The sequence below is a fragment of the Chionomys nivalis genome, chromosome 13, assembly GCF_950005125.1.
Source record: "Chionomys nivalis chromosome 13, mChiNiv1.1, whole genome shotgun sequence".
Classification (NCBI taxonomy): domain Eukaryota; kingdom Metazoa; phylum Chordata; class Mammalia; order Rodentia; family Cricetidae; genus Chionomys; species Chionomys nivalis.
In genome coordinates, this window is record NC_080098.1 from 18,460,987 (window position 1) to 18,480,827 (window position 19,841).

The 19,841-nt window shown below is 37.9% G+C and overlaps 1 protein-coding gene across 5 annotated transcripts in view; it reads left to right on the forward strand.

Annotated features, from left to right (window-relative positions):
* The window catches only part of Mindy3 (MINDY lysine 48 deubiquitinase 3), a 72,379-nt gene that overhangs the window by 16,800 nt on the left and 35,738 nt on the right, over positions 1 to 19,841 (forward strand). For 4 of the 5 annotated variants that reach the window (XM_057787861.1, XM_057787862.1, XM_057787864.1 and 1 more), the window contains 4 exons: positions 584 to 698; positions 3,121 to 3,194; positions 4,588 to 4,667; positions 15,252 to 15,322. In XM_057787861.1, coding sequence (XP_057643844.1) covers positions 584 to 698; positions 3,121 to 3,194; positions 4,588 to 4,667; positions 15,252 to 15,322 — 340 coding nt within the window. The remainder of the gene's footprint in view (positions 1 to 583; positions 699 to 3,120; positions 3,195 to 4,587; positions 4,668 to 15,251; positions 15,323 to 19,841) is intronic. The other variant, XM_057787866.1, reaches the window with a different exon arrangement.

The following is a 19,841-nucleotide window of genomic DNA, read 5'->3' on the forward strand; positions in this document are numbered from 1 at the left end:
GTTCCGAATGAATGTAAAAGCCATTTTAGTGAGACAGATACTAGGATTATTTATCTGCCAAAATATGTTTCTGTAATTTTCATTTCAAGTGCCAATATTTCATCAGAACACTTAAAGACTTTATCATAAAATCCAAGGAAGACTGCTCTGTTGACAAAATCATAGGTGACATTTTGAAATTTAACATTAATTTATTTTAAAAGAAGCCGCAAATGTATTTTGTAGTTTTAGCCCTCAGATGTTTGAAGAGCTTTCATGCTTTAAATACTAGTTTTCTTGTTATCGAATACCTCTTTAAAAAGGGCCAGTCTGTTGTCTGCATAATTGCATAGACTTAGGAACTGGTGCCAGATACGGCACCTGAGAGAGGCAGAGGCTCCCTTCCAAGACTCAGACTGCCTTGTGGACTGGGTTATAAATGGTCAGCAGTATGTTTTGCTTTCTTTAGCTAAATTTGTTTTTAGAACTTGAAGATACTTCATAAATATCTTCTGTCTGTATGTTGTAATAAATAAGAATTAAAAATTTTTCCATTTATGAATGGGGTAATCAGGATACTAATATTTAATTCTTCTTCCCCCAGAAAAAGATCATTCAGAACTGTATCAGAATTAAAAGATGCTGTCTTGGACCAGTATTCAATGTGGGGAAACAGATTTGGAGTCTTGCTTTTTCTCTATTCTGTATTATTGACAAAGGTTTGTTTAAGATGATTTTCTGTCTTAGCGTAGTGCTGTTTTCCCTACTGTTAGATGCTGCGTGGCCACTGTTTGTACTTTCATGGTTGAGGAGTTTGCTCCTGCCTCTATTCATTCTTTAACCCCGCTCCTGCTTTCCTCCCCCTGCCCTTCTGGACTGTGAAGGTGATTGTTGCTGCTCTGATTATGAAATGTCATGAGTTCGTCTTAGTTTGCTTTTCTTTGATATTAGCAATATCTAGCACTTGACCGTTAGCCCTTTAGAAAGTCTCTCTGACGTCTCTTTTCTGGATTTAGTTGTTAATGCTTGTGCTAGGTTTTTTTTTTCCAGCTAATGTCTCATATTTTTGAAAAAGACATTTTCTTTAATAGCTTCATTTCCTTCTTTCTGTGTTCTTTCCCTCTTTTCTCCCCTTCTGAATTTTAGAATTCCACGGGAGTCATTTCCTGGTCCTGTGTAGTTACCTCTCTTCGCCCACCGCCCTGCAGCTACTCCAGCCTGCACACTTCTAGTCCTGTCTTCTTTTTGCAAATGCCAATCTCAAATGACCTGTAGCCTTTCAGTCTCACTTGGAATATCTCCTGATTATACCTTTTCTGAATACAGTTTATTTGTTTTTCTTTTTTCTTCTTTTCATTTTACCAATTTTTTATCTTTAACTCTATGATAGGTATGTGACATCCCTTTTTTAAGGTTTTTTGTTTTTTATTATAAAAATGACAATAATTCTATTATGGTTATGTTTGGGGTGTTAGTTTTTATTTATTTATTCCATGCAGGAGGTGTTTTGGGAAAATAGAAGATATGACTTAAGTTTGAAAGGACTCAAGGACAGGCTACATAGTAAGGACCATTTGGTGGATGTATGGATGCGAGGAGTTTTACATGTGGAAAAGTTGTATTAAAATTTACCAAACAGGAGCAATAAGTCTAAAGAGGCAAGGGATATTGGAGTATATCACAGCTTGGGGATCACGAGCATTTCAGTCCTACTGCAGTGTGATCTACCTGAGGACAATGAAAGGTGATACCTACGCCTTTGTAGAACTACAGAAAGATACTGTAGGTTTTATATCAGAATTGGAACACAGAACAGTTTTTAAATATGAAAATGACAGGATTGTGTGTGTGTGTGTGTGTGAGAGAGAGAGAGAGAGAGAGAGAGAGAGAGAGAGAGAGAGAGAGAGAGAGAGAGGAGAGAATAAAAGATGCAGAAATTGGACTGAGAACGTGTGAAAATGGAATACTAGAGTCAGGGAAACTGGGAGGATAGTATTGTAGTAGACCTAAAGCAGGATGGTGATCATAGAGTGGGAGAGAGAGGGGACAGAGAGTTAGAATAAAGAATAAGAGAAGTTGACCAAATGTTAAACATGTTACTGCATTAAGGAAAGTGAGGTGCCAAAAGTGCTCGGAGGTCAGGAGACTGGGGTAGCGGTAGTGGTGGTGGCTAAGGTGTCGCACCTTCTTGGACTTTTCTTAACTGTTCACTCTCAGCCAGTGTTTTTGCCTCAAATTCTGATAATTTCTGTATCCTTGGCTGTTTGAGCCATTCTGCTAGTTGTTCCCTTTGAACACCCTTGAACTGTTCCTCTCTGAAGTAATTCCCCTGCTTCCCACTGTGCGTTTTGAGACTTTGTTGTAGCCTGCTTTGAGGTCACATAACTCCTTGTTTTCCCCTGTGGTATCTGGCTGTTGGTTGTCATTGCATCCGTAGATGTGGCCTCTAGTATAGCAGTTACTGGCACTGTTGGGTTTACAGTGCTGTGGATGCCACTTCGTGCTGTTTTGGAGTTGATGAGGTTCAGTCCCTCATTCTTCTGTGGCTCTCCAGCCACTGTTTGTAAGACTGAAAAAGTGTCAAGACATTGTTTTTAAGAAGTGAGAAACTTCTCTTCTCATAACTGATATTTTATTTTTTTACTGTATATTTGAATTACCAGTTTTGGGGAGAAAGTGTGATCATATGAAAACTTTCCATTTTCTTCTTTACCTATTATATCTTTTGTGTGTTTAACTCTTTATCTCTATCTAAATTCAAAAGTCTATGACTTTACTAAGTTTTCTAAATGACCTAAAGTAAAATTAGTTTTCTAAGTAGGTATATTAGGTTTTAATGTAGTTTAGCCTGAAGTTAAATAAATATTAACTTTTATATTAAATAGTTTCCTCTTCTCTCTTGAAAATTGTTTTCTCTGTCTCTTTAATCAACATTAGACTTACTACCTATGAGTCCCTTAGTGTCCTTTATAGAGCCCTTGAAAGAAATAGAATTTTGGGGGAGCTATAGTAACCATATCAAATATACCCCCACTTCGAGTCTAAGTAATTTGAATGGTATTCTATTAACATATAGTCCAAACTGATCATACTTTGTGCTTTAGTTTTAAATTGAAGTTAATGAAATCTTGGTTTCTTTAGGGCATTGAAAACATAAAGAATTCAATTGAAGATGCAAATGAGCCTTTGATAGACCCTGTGTACGGGCATGGCAGGTAAAGGCTGCAGTCTGCTGTCTCTTACTGAACTTCAGGCTTTAGGAGTGGGAGAATTTCTGATAGCGTACTGGAACAGAAATCTGGGCTCAGCTAGCCCTGAGCTGCACACATTGCAGTGCTGTAGCCAGGGTTTGCTCTGTGCGGCCAGTGTTGACATCCGATGTCAAGTTGTTTACACATGTCAAGTATTGTGTCAAGACACTTTAACAGGGGCTGGAGAGATGGCTCAGTGCTTAAGAGCATTGCCTGCTCTTCCAAAGGTCCTGAGTTCAATTCCCAGCAACCACATGGTAGCTCACAACCATCTGTAAAGAGGTCTGGCGCCCTCTTCTGGCCTTCAGGCATACACACAGACAGAATATTGTATACATAATAAATAAATAAATATTTAAAAATAAAAGATACTTTAACAAAGCCTCCTCTTATCTATTTATATATTTATAAAAAGGTTAAATTTACTCACATTAACTTAGAAATATTTTCTTACCTATCTGTGCTAGTTTATTTTAGAGATAAAACAACTCTTTTCTAGTTATTTTTAGCTTACTTTACCAAAATCAATAGAACAGTGACAACTAATCTATTCCCACGTAAGTCCTTCTTTTTAGATATATCTGCTTTAGTTGTTAGCATTCACCTAAGTTCTATCAAGGACTGCATGTTAAATAATTTGGAATATTCTCCATCTATTATAAGGTGAAGTTTCTTTGGTTGGGGGAGTGAGAATTGTATGTATAAGGATAAATAGGATAAATATTTTAAATGTAGTTAAGAGTTATGCTGGTTTAACAAAGTGCATTTTGGTAGGTTCTTCTCCAAGACTGATGACTTCACTAGTCAAGTCATAAGGTTTCCAGTCCCAATTGGTTCTGTACCAAGTACCAAGTAGTCAGCCCTAAAACATCCACACGCAAGGAACATTATATAGACCGAGTAGCTTGTATTTATGTAGGAGTGTGTGCGTGGGTGTTTATTGTAAATATATGTAACAATAATTCAAAGAAAAGAGGGAATTAATTTGAGAGCAAAGGGATACATGGGAGAGGCTAACGGAAGGAAAGAAAAGGGGAAATCATATATTCCAAAAATTATTATATGTAAAAGTAAATGTAAATACTAAGTAAACAGACTAATTTTTATCTATTTAAATATGCCATCTTAAAGTTGCTAGGCATATGTGATTATGGTAGTGGATGCCCTTGTAGTGCAGCGCTCAGGCCCTCACCAAGGTCAGACGTAGAAAGGGGAAGTTAAGGTTTCCTCTCACTTTGTGTTTTAACATATTGAATGTAAAAAATCATTAAAAAGAAAAACCTTTATTGTAGGAATTACTTGATTTTCAGAACTAGTTTTATGCCTATTTTAACTGATATTTAATTTTTATTGATAGCCAAAGCTTAATTAACCTCCTTCTGACGGGACACGCAGTTTCTAATGTGTGGGATGGTGATAGAGAGTGCTCAGGAATGCGTAAGTATGCTCTCTGCTGTGGTCTCAAATATGGGAAATTGATACTCATCTATTTAATGGCTCTATATTATGTGGATGTTAAGGTAAGTGCTTTCTGTTAGAAGAACTCTTTATGGTTTCTAAGACACCATAGCATTAAAGTGTTGATTTTTGGGAGCAGACAATCTTGGGTACTAAATATGACTGTTCAAGGCTTTGGTTTTCTCTTGGTTGTTATTGGGACTGTGGCGCTAACTTTAGAAATGGCAGTCTACCTCTTAGTAGGTGTACATGTAAGTATTTATCCAGGGACAGTACTGTAGTCCATGCTGGAAATTATGGGGACTTATAAAGTGATTGAATTACTTGTGTTGATAGTATCCTGGTTTTCTATATAACTTTTAGTACACACATTAGTGCGCTGGGCTGGTTTTCTGTATAACTTTTAGTATACACATTAGTGTGCTGGGCTGATCTCATTTTCTAAGGCTTTACATTTACTTACCTTACAACAGCATTTCCATTTCTGGTTAAGTAGCTTCTTATACTGTCATGAACATCAAATGAAGCACAATAGCCAGTCTGTCCACTTAAGCAAAGTTGGTGCACAATTACAAATTAAATCCCTCTCAGTTTTTTACTGGGCAGTCTGAATTCATTTCTGTAGTTATTTAACTTTTATAGAATAACTGCAATAAGCCGTCGTAGGACATGAAGCTTCATAGTTCCTGTTCATAGGCAGATTTATGTTCGGTGTTTGACAGAATGGTTACCGAACAACAGAGAATATAGTCCATTCGAAGAAACGTTACTACTTTTCATTTATATGAATGATTCTTAACTTGTAATTTGAATTTTTTCCAAATTTTAGAAATTTGTATAGCAAATTAATAGAAAAAAACACAATGTTAAGAAAAATCTGAGTAAAAGTTACGGAACTCTGGAATTTACAGAACACAATACAACCTTCCACTGTGCTGTTTGAAAATGAAGAGCCTGGCTTCCTACACCAGGTGATGTGTACAGTGTAAATCACTGAGTGGGGGAGTTAGAATAAGAGTCCAGCCCTGCTAACTGCATGGATATACAGCCCACACATGCTCTGTCGTGTTTGCTCTCTGTTTAAGCATATCCTAAGAACTCACCATTCTGATTTAGATATAAAAGCATGTGGTCCTGCTAACTAAAGTGTCATCTCTCCTGTGTAATGTTCAGTTTCGTTGATTTCTCCCTCCTCCCAAAGGTTTCTGAGGTATCTGCTATCCTTTCAGACAGAGAAGGAACTGTGGCTTAAGTGTCTTTTCCCACCTGGTCTCTCGCTGCTACTTCCTTCTGCTTGCTGTGACTGACCATAACTGTTAGTCTTGTTCATTACTAAGTTATCCTCATCCAATTTCCTATACATTCTGCGCTCTCTCTGTCTCTCAAATCTCCTACCCTCCTGCCTAGCCTAGGTACATAGGCTCTTGCCATTTTTAGTCTTACCTCAGTTACAGAATTTGTTCATCAAATATATAAGCCTTGGTTCCTGGTCTATTTTGCAAATTCATTCTTTTGTGATTCTTAAAGCCCTTCCAGACTGTTGTTTACTATGGATAGTTTAAAGTACAGTTTAAGGGTCAAAACTAAGCTGTGATTAGAAGATGGGGTTATCCTGCAGAAAGAGAATTGCCCAAGTGTACTTGAATTTTTCCTTCAGTCATTAGGAATGTTGACTTGAACTCAGTTCTGTTCTCAGATGTTTAAACACAAAATAAAAATCCATACATTTATTCAGCTTTTGCTTTGGATATAACATAATGGGAAGTATAGAACATAAATAAAAAGTTTATGTAGTAGTTTTCAAACACTCAGATAAGCTTTTCCCCTTATTTAATTTCCTTTTGTGTGGAAGTAATACATTCTTCAAATGGCTATTGTAAATACTAAGAGTTTGTAATATCTTCACGGGCTCAGGAAATACTCAATTCTCTGTCAAATGCTTATCCACATAGTTTAGGTGAATGAGAACATATACGTGGATGATTTGATGCGTGATGAGACGTGTTGAAATAGAAACATGCTGAGCAAGGAGAACGCTTTTCTCACTACGTTTGTGTTGCCGTGAATAGACACCGGAATTTTAATGGGGACAGAGAGCATGAGCAAGAGGGTCTTTGGGGAAATCCACATTGTATGTCCAGATAGGGAGATGCACAGACAGAGTAGAGCAGGGTGCACCATTTGGAGACTTTAAAACAATGAAGATTCCGACCACAGCTGAAAACAGTTAAGGGTAGAACTCTTAAGTGTTGGGACATGGATGGACATAGAGTGTAAGACTCCTCCTGGGTGATTCTGCTGTGCAGCCTGGCTTGAGAAATGGTAGGTTCGTGATGAACACTGGTGAAAGGAAAGACTGTGTCAGCATAGGCCTGAGTGAGAACACAGAGGCTACTGAATGCTGTATTTACTCCCAGTTGGTATTAGAAAAGGAATCATTGTAAACATTGAGCAGAGAAGTAACACCATAAATCTAGAAGAAAAAGGTGCTGTCAGTTTGTAGAATTGTTGGAGTAGAATCACAAATTGAAAGCTGTGGCACACAGCTCTGACAGTGGGAAAGGTGTAAGATGGATTAGACAATGGCGCAGGAAGGAAGAGAACAAGGTATTTCCTTACTGCAAGCAGTATCTTTCGGGTTTGTCTTTTTAACCTTAGTGTGGCTAATAAAACTGAGGCCTGGGTGATTATTAGTTTGCCCAAAGTGAGACAGCAGATACTAAACCAGAAGGACTTCTAACCATGCCAAGGCCTATGCTTGTTCTCTCTAGAACCCCATCTTTCTAAATCAGCCCGTCTTGTGCTTGTTTCGGCAGCACTTATTCTAAAACTTGAAATGATAAGTCAGTCCACCTCTGTGGTAGAGTCCTCCAGGAGGTAGAACTCCTCATATTAGAGGTGAGGGTGAAGTACAGGTAATTATCAAAATTTTAAATCAAACACACTATGTTAATAACACATAAATCACAGGAAAGCCCTTGAAGGTCTGTGTATTTTGATAATATGCTTACTTCTTTTCTATACTGCCTTAATATCTTTTCATAATAACATTTCAGTGCTAGCTAGCCTAAAAGATAGGTGTTTGTCCACATAGAGAGATGTTAATCCAAAGGGCCTTGTCCACAGCATAGAGCTGGATAATAAGCTGCGCAGCTTATCTCATTCTGGAGAAGGGGGCGAAGAGTAAATTCTTTAGTGACGTAAATTGAGGCACAAACCACATGCTAAGAGAGCTGTTCTTTATCAGTGTGGGCAAGGATTTTGCTGATGAGCTGGTAGAAGTGAGGCCTTTGGCTACATGATTTTTACTTTAATTATTAGAAGTTGCCTCTGATATGGACAAATGGAAAGAACCAGCTTTAATAAGAGCAGCAGAAAGCAGGTATATGAGTGGGAAGTAGTCTTGGGAGATGCACGTTCTTTTAAAGAAATGCCATGCAATGGAGAGAAAGAAACAGGTTTTGTTCAACTGAGGAAATTCAAAATACGGAAGTTTACTGTAAGTGAACATAGGAAAATGTTCAAAAATAAAGAAAATGGGTGTGAATTATGAATTAGCTTCTTGGAGTAAAGAGCTGTTAGGAGTTTAGAAGAAGGGAAGTGGGAGTGACTGAGAGTAGATCTCACCGATAAGGCTGTTAGGTTTTTGGGTGTTGTGGTTTGGTTTTGTTTGTTTACCTAGAGATAATCACTCCTGGTAGTAGAAGAGAAAGTGAATATTAGGTGTGACCTGGGAATGTTCACTGTAGGATGAACAGAGCATTTTTCACCTTTATTTATTAAGGTTATTAGTGTTTGAATTATCATGTGTATCTTTTGCCTTGAGCAGTTTACCTTGGGTGAACATGTAAATGGTTTACAATTTGGTTACTACAAAACAGATCTGTAAGAAGCACTGTGTGTGAGTCAGTCCTATTCAATGTTCCTGCAGAACTGACTTCTTAAATTTCATGTGTGGTAAAGATTTAGTTAACTGTTGACTTTTTCTTAGTAATAATTATTTAAATCTAATCTGTGTACTATGCATGCCACCTCACCGAAATGTAAAATATACCTGTCTTGCTTTGTAAGGAAATCCTGGCTCCAGCAGCAGCAGCAGCAGCTCCCCATACTTCCATTCCCTCCATGTTGACAGCTGCTAGTCTGTTTGCTGTTTCTGTGAATGCTCATGTCCTGGGCATTTAACATAGACAGAATTATATGATGTCCGCTGTTTGTGACACGTTTCTTTTACTTTGACCAGTGCGTCCCTGTACCGGTGCTTTACTCTTTAAGTGAGAAGCCATATTGCAGTATGTTGATGAGCCATGCATCTTTATCCATCATCAATTGCTGGACATTTGGAATGGCCACCTGTCTGTTATGAATAATGCTGTTAGGGACATTTGTGTGCAAGTTCTTGTGAGAGAATGTATTTTTATCTTTCTTTGTTATGTATCTAGAAATTGAAATCCTAGATAATACATTAACAAGATGTACTCTCTTGAGGAATATCTGTTAAGCTGTTAATTAATTAATAGCAGCTTTGTCTCTAAAATATGCCTTAAAACTAATAAAGTATCAGCATATCTTTCTGACTGTAGAGTTCTCTTTTATCCTGGCTGATAACTGAACATTCTCTATCTTTAATATTTGGTCATTTTTTGACAAGTGATTATATATTTTCATTGACATTTGGTCTACTTCCTACTGACCTGAGCTAGGTTGTTTATTCCTATGTAAGCTTTTAACTAGTTTGCCTTCTAGTAATTGTTTTTTTTTATTATTTATTTATTTATTTATTAAAGATTTCTGCCTTCTCCCCACCACCACCTCCCATTTCCCTCCCCCTCCCCCATCAAATCCCCCTCCCTCATCATCCCTAAGAGCAATCAGGGTTCCCTGCCCTGTGGGAAGTCCAAGGACCACCCAGCTCCATCCCGGTCTAGTAAGGTGAGCATCCAAACTGCCTAGGCTCCCACAAAGCCAGTACGTGCAGTAGGATCAAAAACCCATTGCCATTGTTCTTGAGTTCTCAGTAGTCCTCATTGTCTATTATGTTCAGCAAGTCTGGTTTTATCCCATGCTTTTTCAGACCCAGGCCAGCTGGCCTTGGTTTCTTCTCGTTATCTGCCATTTTACAGGGAAGGGTGGGTTGCTTTATCCAATTTATGGGGCTGCTCTATAAGTTCTTTTTTAGTTCTTTATAATGCGAGCAACTTCTGATCTTTTCTTATGTAAATTTTTCTTAGTGATGTCTTTTGTTCTCAAGATTTTCACTTCTATAGTTTAGAGTCATTTGATATTTTCTGTGCGTGAACAAAATACTACAGCTCTCTGTGTCTTTGTTCCTCTATCTGAGGAACTCTGTCTTTCCTCCCTCTCTCTAACTAGTTCTTCTGTGCTCACTTCATGTGTCACCTGTCCAAGGAGACCTTCGGTTCTCACTGCTGAAAGTGACTGACCTTAGCTCTGAGCAGTTACTTTCCTGGTGCTTTCCACTTTCTACTTATCCTTTGCAACCCTGACTAAACTGCTCTTAAGGTGATCGGTCATCTTCACCTGTGCATGCTTTTTACAGTGCTTGATACTCAGGGTATGTTTGCTACATGCAGGGTGATTATCTGGCTTCCAAAATCGCATCAAATTTGAAAAATCTAACAGGACTCCTATAAATTCCCCAACAGTTATAAGAGATGACAGTTGGTAGTGCAGAAAATAACAACCTAAGTATTAGAAGACCAGTCAGTAATCCCCAAAAGGTCAGCTTAAAGAAGTAGAGCGTAAAATAATGATGGGGGAGAAGGGAGGGGCTGGGCAGAATGTGAGAGAATATAAAATTTCTGTTAAAAGGAGTAAGTTTAAGAAATCTATTGTAAAACGTCCTGACTCTAGGTAATGTGTTCTCTGCTTGAAAATTGCCAAGAGTAGACTTTATTGTTATCCCTCAAATACATATGTGAGGCACATATATATGTTTGTATGTATGTTTGTGTATATGTATGTATGTATATATCAGTTTTCAGATATCTACAATGGTATATTTAAAATATCATGCTACTGAACACAGAAAAGTAGGCCTTCATATGTTCCTAGTGATGAAGTATTCAGATCTGGTCAAGAATCACATCTATGATGGGTTGGACTGTAGTCATCCCCTCTTCTTTTGCCTCCCACACCCCTTCCTTACACAACCCTAATAATCCTCTTCCGCTTTCATGCCCTTAACACCCTAAATTCCACACAGGAAAAGAAAACATGGTGTTTTTTGTTTGAGTTTGTCTCGTTTCAGTTAACACCATGATTTTCCATTCCAAACATTTTCTTGCAAACAACGTAAATTTTGTTTTTCTTTGTGCATGAACAAAATTCCATTGTGTGGATAGGTAACATTTTCTTCATCCATTTACCTATTGATGGATACTCAGGCTGATTTTGTAACTTGGCCGAATAGGGTTGTAATAAATATGTAAAGACGTTAAAAAAAAAAAAGAATCACATGCTCAAGTGTCTGGTGTACATGATTTTTTTCTTCTGATTTTTTTTTTGAGACAGTCATGTAGGCATTAATTAGCTTGTTTTAGCTAAGCTACATGAATACATATTTCAGAACATGTTGTATAGCATATACAACTTTTATTTGCGAATTATAGATAAAATTTAATGTTGCCTTTTGCTAAAGAATAGTTTTATCTCTTTGCCATCAAACTAAATAGCAGTTTTGAAAATTCAGTTAGCAATTTAGATGAACTATTTTTGGCAAAGAAAATAGTCATAAAACTGCCAATTTCTTGCAAGCAAAGGGTAAAGACTTTGAGACTTTTAAATAAAATCTAATGCATATAAATTATATAAATGATATGAAAATATATCCTCACTGTCTTACTGCTTCGTATAAGATTAAATTAGGTATATTTTGATAGATATACTTGATCTAAGAAGGTAATATTAAGTATATCCTGTTTGGGAAAGTGAGAATAATACATTTTGAAATATTATCGTCCAGTGTTAGTCATGGTAGTGTACTCCTATATCCCAGAACTTGGAAAGTAGAGGCAGAACGATCAGGAGTTCAAGGCTGTCCTCAGCTACAAAGTACATTGTGGCAGTTTGGGTATGTGAGATCCTTTCTAAAAAGAAGAAGAAGATAAAGAGGAGGAGGAGGAGGAAGAGGAGGAGGTGGAGGAGGAGGAGTAGGAGGAGGAGGAGGAGGAGAAGGAGGAGGAGGAGGAGAATCGTTTAAACCAGATGAGATGCCTGGTCATGTGATTCTTGACCAGATTTGACTACTTCATTACCAAGATTAATGATGGCTCAGTTTCCTGTATTTAGTAGCACGATATTTTATTTTTTTCACTTTTTAATGCTTTATTCATTGATTAAAAGAATATACAGTTAACATAAACCACACAGCATCAGTCATCAGGTCAGACATTCAGCTGGTTTCCTTACAGTTTCTGTCAGAAGTTATTTTATCAGATCACATATTCAAGATAAAATCTCACCACATCTGGCATTTACACACACTGTGCCAGTGGATTCACACTACTGATGTACATATAAAATCCGCATGGTATGTGCTCACTGGAGACAAAACAGTGCACACCTGTCAAAAGGTCATTTAATATAAGATGGTAAAACCATTTGTAAAACATATAAACTTTTTCCATAAATAGAATTATATCTGAACATCTGTTGCATAAATTGTGTTTCCAAAGCTTACAATAGAGCAGCCAGGTCTCAGCACTGCTGGGCACCCACGTTGGCTACTTACTTTATTATTGCAGACTGTCCTTAACGTTAAATGCACAACATTCGTACCACTTAAAACTTGGGTCAGATGGAAGTCTCACAGAGACCACGTCTGTACTGCGGTTGCCCTGAAACAGTGAAATTGGCTTTTAAAGCCGCTCAGATATAACAAGGTTTTAAAACATACTTCATGGAATGTTCTTCATGTATCATAGCAGCTCATACCTGGGATGGAACAAGCTTTTGGTTTTTCCTTTCTTTCCTTTATATTCACTATTCACAGTGAAACAGGTGCATTTTTTTTTCTTTTTTTTTCTTTTTTTTCAGAGTTCTGAGGTTGCTGACTGAGCCACAGCACAGCTGTGTACCACAGGTCGAAATTCGACCTTAAATATTACAATCTAGCAGTATCTGGCAGGCCAAAGCCAGCCAGCCCCTGCCAACATGTGGGCACTTCTTCATGTAAATCTATTCTTTACATGACACGCGCGCTGACAGAGAGAATCCAGTGACTTGTTAGGGATTTCACGACTAATGTTGGTTTGCAAGCCTGTGCGTCTACAGTTCTGTGCTTTGACTTAGCCTCAGAGGTTTCCCTGGAATATGGTCCCTTTCTTCCTCTACTGTTATGATATCTGGGCTAAAGAAGCTAACTTGAATGTAACAGATGAAAAAAATTGTCGGCTATAGTTTAAAAAATCCAGCAATTTGAGTGCTCATGTTTATGTAAATGCATTTAAAAAGGGATTAAGCAATGTCTAACTTATATGAAATTCAGAATGGTAATTGGCAATATCAATGATTATATAGGTAATGAAACTTAAACTCAGTAGCACGGTATTTTAAATGTACCATTGTAGACATTTGGCTAAATCCAAGGCAACAGATGATGTAGTATCTAGTTGTGACACTAGGTGGCGGTAACTGAGTTTAGAAATCAAATTGTAGCCCCTGCTTCTTCTTCTTCTTTTTTTTTTTTTTTTTGAGACAGGGTTTCTCTGTAGCCCCTGCTTCTTAACACGTGTTTGTCTTTGAATAGGAGGATTTGTTTCTGCCTACCGTTCAGAGAAAAAGAGATAGGATGTTTGCTAACCATAGAGTATGGTTTCTACCCAGCTCTGCATTTGCTCTGTTCCTACCCCCAGAGTTGCTGCGACCCAGACTAAAATATTTTTATTTTATACTCGTAATATTCCTGAAATTTATTTAAGATTCCATAGAGATTTTACTTGTAGACAGTGATGTTTTTCATGTTAAAAACTGTACCTAAGAAAAAGGTTTTTTTAAATCTCTGTTTATGGTCCTAATGTATTAGTTCTACCTAGTGTACATTAGCTATGAAAAGCCTTTGCTACCACTTCAGGTCCATCTATATGCGAGTAGGTCTTATACTAGCATCCTCTGGGACTTGGCTGTTGCGGGGTACCACTTCCTTGACTTGACATCTGTGAGTTTATGCTGGTGACCCATTGGTGTTCTGCCTGGCTTGTCTAGTCTGTGCTTCTGAGCTCTACTGACAGTTGCTTGTCTCCAGTTGGAAGTTCCCAAAGTACTTCAGTCCCCACGTGTATAAAAGCAAAGTCGTGCTCAGTCTTCCCACAAACCCAGAACATGTTTCCTGAATTCCTTCTTTCAATTAATAACTGTTTATCAGGTTTGCCATGTTTTCTGTGTTTAAGGAACTGGGCATGATGTCACACAGCTGTCCCTAAGAACAGAGGAGGCTAAGGTAGAGGACCCTTGAAGCCCAGGGTTTGGGACCATCCTGTGTGACATTGTAAGACACTGTGTTGAAACTGCATGAAGCTCTGCCAACTTTTTGCTTCTTACCTCAGTACACTGATCTTCATTCTTCCTTCATATTTCTTAGTTTTAAATTTTCTTAATATCTTTTCTGGCCTAGAAAATTTCTTCTCAGACTCCCCTACTTCGATACAGGTTTTGCCACACTTCATTCTGTTTGTGTCTGTATGTATATACATATGTAGGGAGCACACATACACTCCTACATACCTTTAATCCCAGCACTCAGGAGGCAGAGGCAGATGATCCTTTTCTCTTAAATTCTCTGAGTTCAAAGCCATCCAGGTCTACACAGAAAGTTCCAGGATGGCCAGGACTACACAGAGAAACCTTGTCTTGAAACCTGCCCTACCCCACCCCCACCACCCCTGCCACCAAAAAGAAGGTCTGTGTTTTAAGTGCTGTGTAGGCACGGTTACCATTATCCTATAATAAATATTAATAGTTATGCTTTAACATACTTATTTTTTTCTCAAAATTAAGATCAATTCAAGTGAGCTGCTTTCATGGATTAATGTAGCCATGCATGTGTGTATGCGCACACACACATACATGCCAATAATTTTTTTTGGATTACAGAGTGATTTTCCTTTGACTAAAGAGTTAATATTAAGCATAGTTTTATGAATACTTTTAATCAACATTTGAGCCATTACTTTCAGCCAATGCAAAGCTACTTAGTATCATTTTATTAAAAATAGTGATAACATGTTTATTTGACCTTACTTTTTTGTTTGTTTGTTTGTTTGTTTGTTTTAAGACAGGGAGAGCCCTGGCTGTCCTGAAACTCACTGTGTAGCCCAGGCTGACCTTGAATTTAGAGATCTGCTTCCTGAGTGCTGGGATGAAAGGCGTGAGCAACCACGCCCAGATTGATGTGATATATTAATAAATATGTGCAGAGGTTTGAAGAGTTTCAGGTGAAAGAAAATATTATGGCATGATTTGAATATAAATTTATGCACATATACTACTCAGACTTACATAGACTAATGCAGTATTAAATTTGGTTTTCTTTATTTTTTGCAGAACTTCTCGGTATCCATGAACAAGCAGCTGTAGGATTCTTAACATTAATGGAAGCTTTACGATATTGTAAGGTAAATGTCTTGAAGGATTTGGGTATGTTTGCCCTGTGGAAAGCATTTTCATTCTTATGGTAACTAACTTCAACTTCTGTCACCATTCATCACCGTCTTCCCTGCAGAACTCCCAACTGAAACTGAGGAAGCGAAATTAAGCTACCGATCATTTTAATTTTCCTTCGAAGGAAAACAGTGACAGAGCACAGAACAAAATAACATAAAAATGAAAATATATATGGTTGACTATAATACACTTTTAAGCCGTTTTAACGTGTGTGCTGGGGTTAGGGAACTACCTTGAACCTTCATCTTTGATTTGAGGCACCTTCCTCTGTGGTTCTCAATAGCCATTAAATATTACAGTGATTTTAGATGAAGCTTAGATCAGTTTTCTTTCTTAAAAGACGTCATATTCTTAGACAAAGAATGATGTAGATTTTGTGTTTTTTGATTTTAAATATTTATTTCATACAATGGTTATGATGGTCATGATTTTTAGTAACATTAACAAGTATCTTATCCTCCGTCCTTTTCTCTCTCTCTCTCTCTCTCTCTCTCTCTCTCTCTCTCTCTCTCTCTGTGTGTGTGTGCGCGCGCGCGCATGCACGCTACTTAACTATTTCTGTTACTCTTTGTCAAGGTATCATTCCTCCTTTATGACAAAATGTAAACAGAGATGGTGTGGATGTAAGAACTGTGCAGGATCTATTCTGACCTTCCTTCTAAGCTGTACCTGTAAACAGTAGTGACGCCTTCAATTTCAGTGGTTTTAGTTACACAGATTAGCACTGTTCTAAGACAGACTGGCAATCAGAGATTCGCATACTCATTTATCCTGGAAGAAAGTGTACAGCGGTGATCACCCGACACACACACTTATTTTACATGTGACCAATTATGGTGATTTTGTATTGTGAAATATTTAAATGTTTTTGTTTAATTTTTGCTGTGATAAAATAGCCTGACCAAAGGCATTAAGGAAGAAAGGATTTATTTTGACTTACAGTTCCAGAGGGAGAGTCCATCATTTTAGGGAGACAATGCCATGGTGGGAGAGCTGGAAGCAGACAGACCATTACCCACAGGAAGCAGAGCGAACGAGAACAGAAAGTGGGCCAAAGCTATAAACTTTAAAACTGTTTCCAGTGATATACATCCTTCAGCAAGGTTCCACCTGCTAAAAGTTTGATAAACTCCAAATAGCAGCACCAATTGGGAGCAAAATGTTGAAATACTTGTACTTAAGGGGGGGCATTTCTCAGTTAACCCATATCCATGTAGCCTATAAAGTCTTCATCTGGATCCTGTCATTATGTCAGTGCTGATCCCTCTACTGCTGTCTCCCAACCACACTGGTGGCCTGTCATTTACTAGAGACATTCAGCCCTTTTCTGCCTGATAGATCCTAGTACTCACTATTTTCATGTCGAGTGTGCCAGCTCTTTAAATAAGTGACTTTAAATATCAGAACTTAAAAGTTCTTTTAAATCATATGTATTCCCAGACATTCCCTCAGTGGCCCTTTAACGGCAGAGCCATCTGTCTAGCCCGCCCTCGGTTACTCTTCCACATTATTTGCTAGGAATGACTGGCTTCTCTGGTGACTTTCTACTTTTTTTTTTTCTTAAAATCTTGAATTTTTTTTCTCTTCTCTTCACCAATGGTATTAGACTCTTACAGGATTCTTCTATTGCCCCAATGCACTGTTGTTTATAAGTGAGAGGGGAAGAGATCTGTGCTGACAACTCAGCCACCAATGGCTTCCATCCTGGGGACAGGGTATCAGCAGGCTGGTGCTGTGAGTACAGATTATCCATGGCAAATGGGATGGAGTTAGCTGGGTTCCATAGGCTTTTATGATATGCTGATTTGAGTCATTCCAGTGGCTTTGTCCTGTAAGGCTGTGACTATTTGTTGGGCGCCTAACACATGGGCAAATAGGCTGACCTACCGTGTGAGGACTACGAAGAGAAAGACTGTGGTGCACAACGAATTTAATGAGCTGTCCCTAAAGCAGACTGGGCATCCAAACTGAACTGTCAGTTTTTAAAATGCTGTGTGTAAGTTCTCAGTCAGCATATACATACATGTCACCAGGTAGAGAAATGGCATAAAGGAAATGAATTGTGCTTGTATAAATGTTATAAAAATCTAAACATTTCTCCATTCTTTGAGAGTATAACATTGTTTCCTAATAAAGAAATTACCATTTTACTTATTTTGAGCAATACAGAAACATAAATGAAGTGGTACCTATTTATAACCTTCTATGCACGCAGAAAGAACTGTGCTTTTAACTGTATTTAAAGATGAGAGCCAGGCGGTGGTGATGCACGCCTTTAATCCCTTCACTGGAGAAGCAGAGGCAGGCGGATCTCTGTGAGTTCGAGCCAGCTTGTTCTACAGAGTGAGTTCCAGGACAGCTAGGGCTGTTATTTAGAGAAACCCTGTCAGAAAAAAAAAATGCAAAAACAGAAGAACCCAATAAATACAAAATAACACATTTCATAAATATTACCATTTGATGTATATACACAGTTCTATTATTTTGCTGTACTCATAAGGCTGGGCAACCATCATCCTTTTCTAATTCTGGAAGGTTTCCCTCACCACCAACACATACTCTGACCTAGCAGTTGCTTCCTTCTTCCTAGCTCTAGACACCACAGCTCTGCTTTCTGACCTCATGGGTTCCTTCACCCACGTAATAGCACTTATTTTCTTTTATGTTGAAATCACTCTGTTTTATAATGTGTCAATTCTGTTTCCATCCATCAACTGATGGATGTTTAAATTTTTACATCTTAAAGACTCTGTTAATATTGTAAAACTTTAAATTTAGCTTCTGTCATGAAGAACTGAATAATAGGAGTCTTCTCTATTCTTAATGGTTTAGACTTAATTCTTTAGAGTGACAATTTCCAATTTAGCTATGGTGAACATTTGTCTGCACGTGTTTTTATAGGCATATGATTTTACATTACTGTGTACTCAGTGAAATTACATGGTCACATTGTAATTCTCTGTTCAATATTGGAGGGCTACCAGTTTGATTTCCAAAATAAGGATAATATTATGTTTTCTAGTGATGGAGTTTTTAATCATAAAATATGCCATTGGGTCAGCAATCATTTATCCTTTGTTCCTGCTGTAATGTTTTTAACCTTAAGTGAAATGCACATGCTATTTCTAAGGGAAACTAAGCAGTATCTCAACTGTCCATTGTGTGACAGAGTCTTTGTCTAGAAGTCAGAACATCTGTATGTAGTGCAGTGGTTGGTGCTTAAGTTCAGGCCAGGTCCTGCCACTCTGCGCCTCTCTGCTCCCATTAGAGTGAAATCCCTGTTGCTCCTCTCTGCAGCCCCATTTGACACTAACTGAGGCTATGCCTTCCTTCACTCATTTCCTTCTCTGCTGTCCTCAAATGATCCTTCCTACTTGACGGCTTTCTGTTTCATGTTAGCCTGTCAAACTCATCCCTGCTTTCACAGGACCAAGGAACCGAGTCTTCTGCCCATGAATACAAGAGTTCCTGTGTTCAAGGCTGTGGTGGTGCTGAAGCAAGGGGCCAATAGGAAAGAATAACTGGCCTGAGTGCTCCAAGTAGCTTCTTACCGTTTCCCAGTTATAGTCAGTCTGCATGAAAAAGGAAAGCAAACTAGATAGGTAAAATTGGTTGTTTTTAAGGATGTGTCCTCATGGAAGTGTAGAATTGATTAGTGTGAACAAGATGGATTGTGTGACTCTGTTTTATTTATTCAAAATGCACTTTTTATCTCAGTCACAAATAAAATGCAAGTCTTTTTGGCACAGTATTATATATAGATATAAAACTTTTTGAGGAGCACAGTCTTGTATGTATATGCCCTTGGAGGCAAATTGTAAGTATGGCTTTTTATTTTAAAGATAATATGTATGACCCAGGCAGGAGGCAGAGACAGGTGGATCTCTGTGAGTTCAAGGCCAGCCTGATCTACACAGTGAGTTCCAGGACAGGCTCCTGGAACTACAGAGAAACCCTGTCTCAAGAAAACAAAACAAAACAACAAAAAAAGATACAGTGTATGTTATAGAATCTTGAACTTTCCATGAAGTCGAGTAGTAGAAGTCCTTTATGTTCTTGAATGTTTTATACTGTAAACTTTTTCTTTGGGGAGGTTATTGGATTAGCCTAAACTCTTTAAGAAAAAGGATGCCCTTATCTTTTCCCCTTATCTTGGTTATTGATTTACAATTACTACCTTATAAAGTATTTATAAATTTATGACTCTAACTTTGTGCCAAGTTGAAATTCCTGAGGTTCTATCTGGAGAATGTAGCAAAGTCTGCAAGTGATGCATGTGTGTGCACGAAGATCTGCATTGCTGTGTTCCGGCTTAAAGACGCAATGTTAAGTTTAGGAATAGTTCCCTTTGGTAGTCAGCATTTAGCCTCTGTGGGTAAGAAATGTGAATTAGAAGTCTTTGTTATGTTTCACATAATTCTGAACAAATATTTAAGGGGCAGCATAAATTTTTTATTTATTTGTTTTACT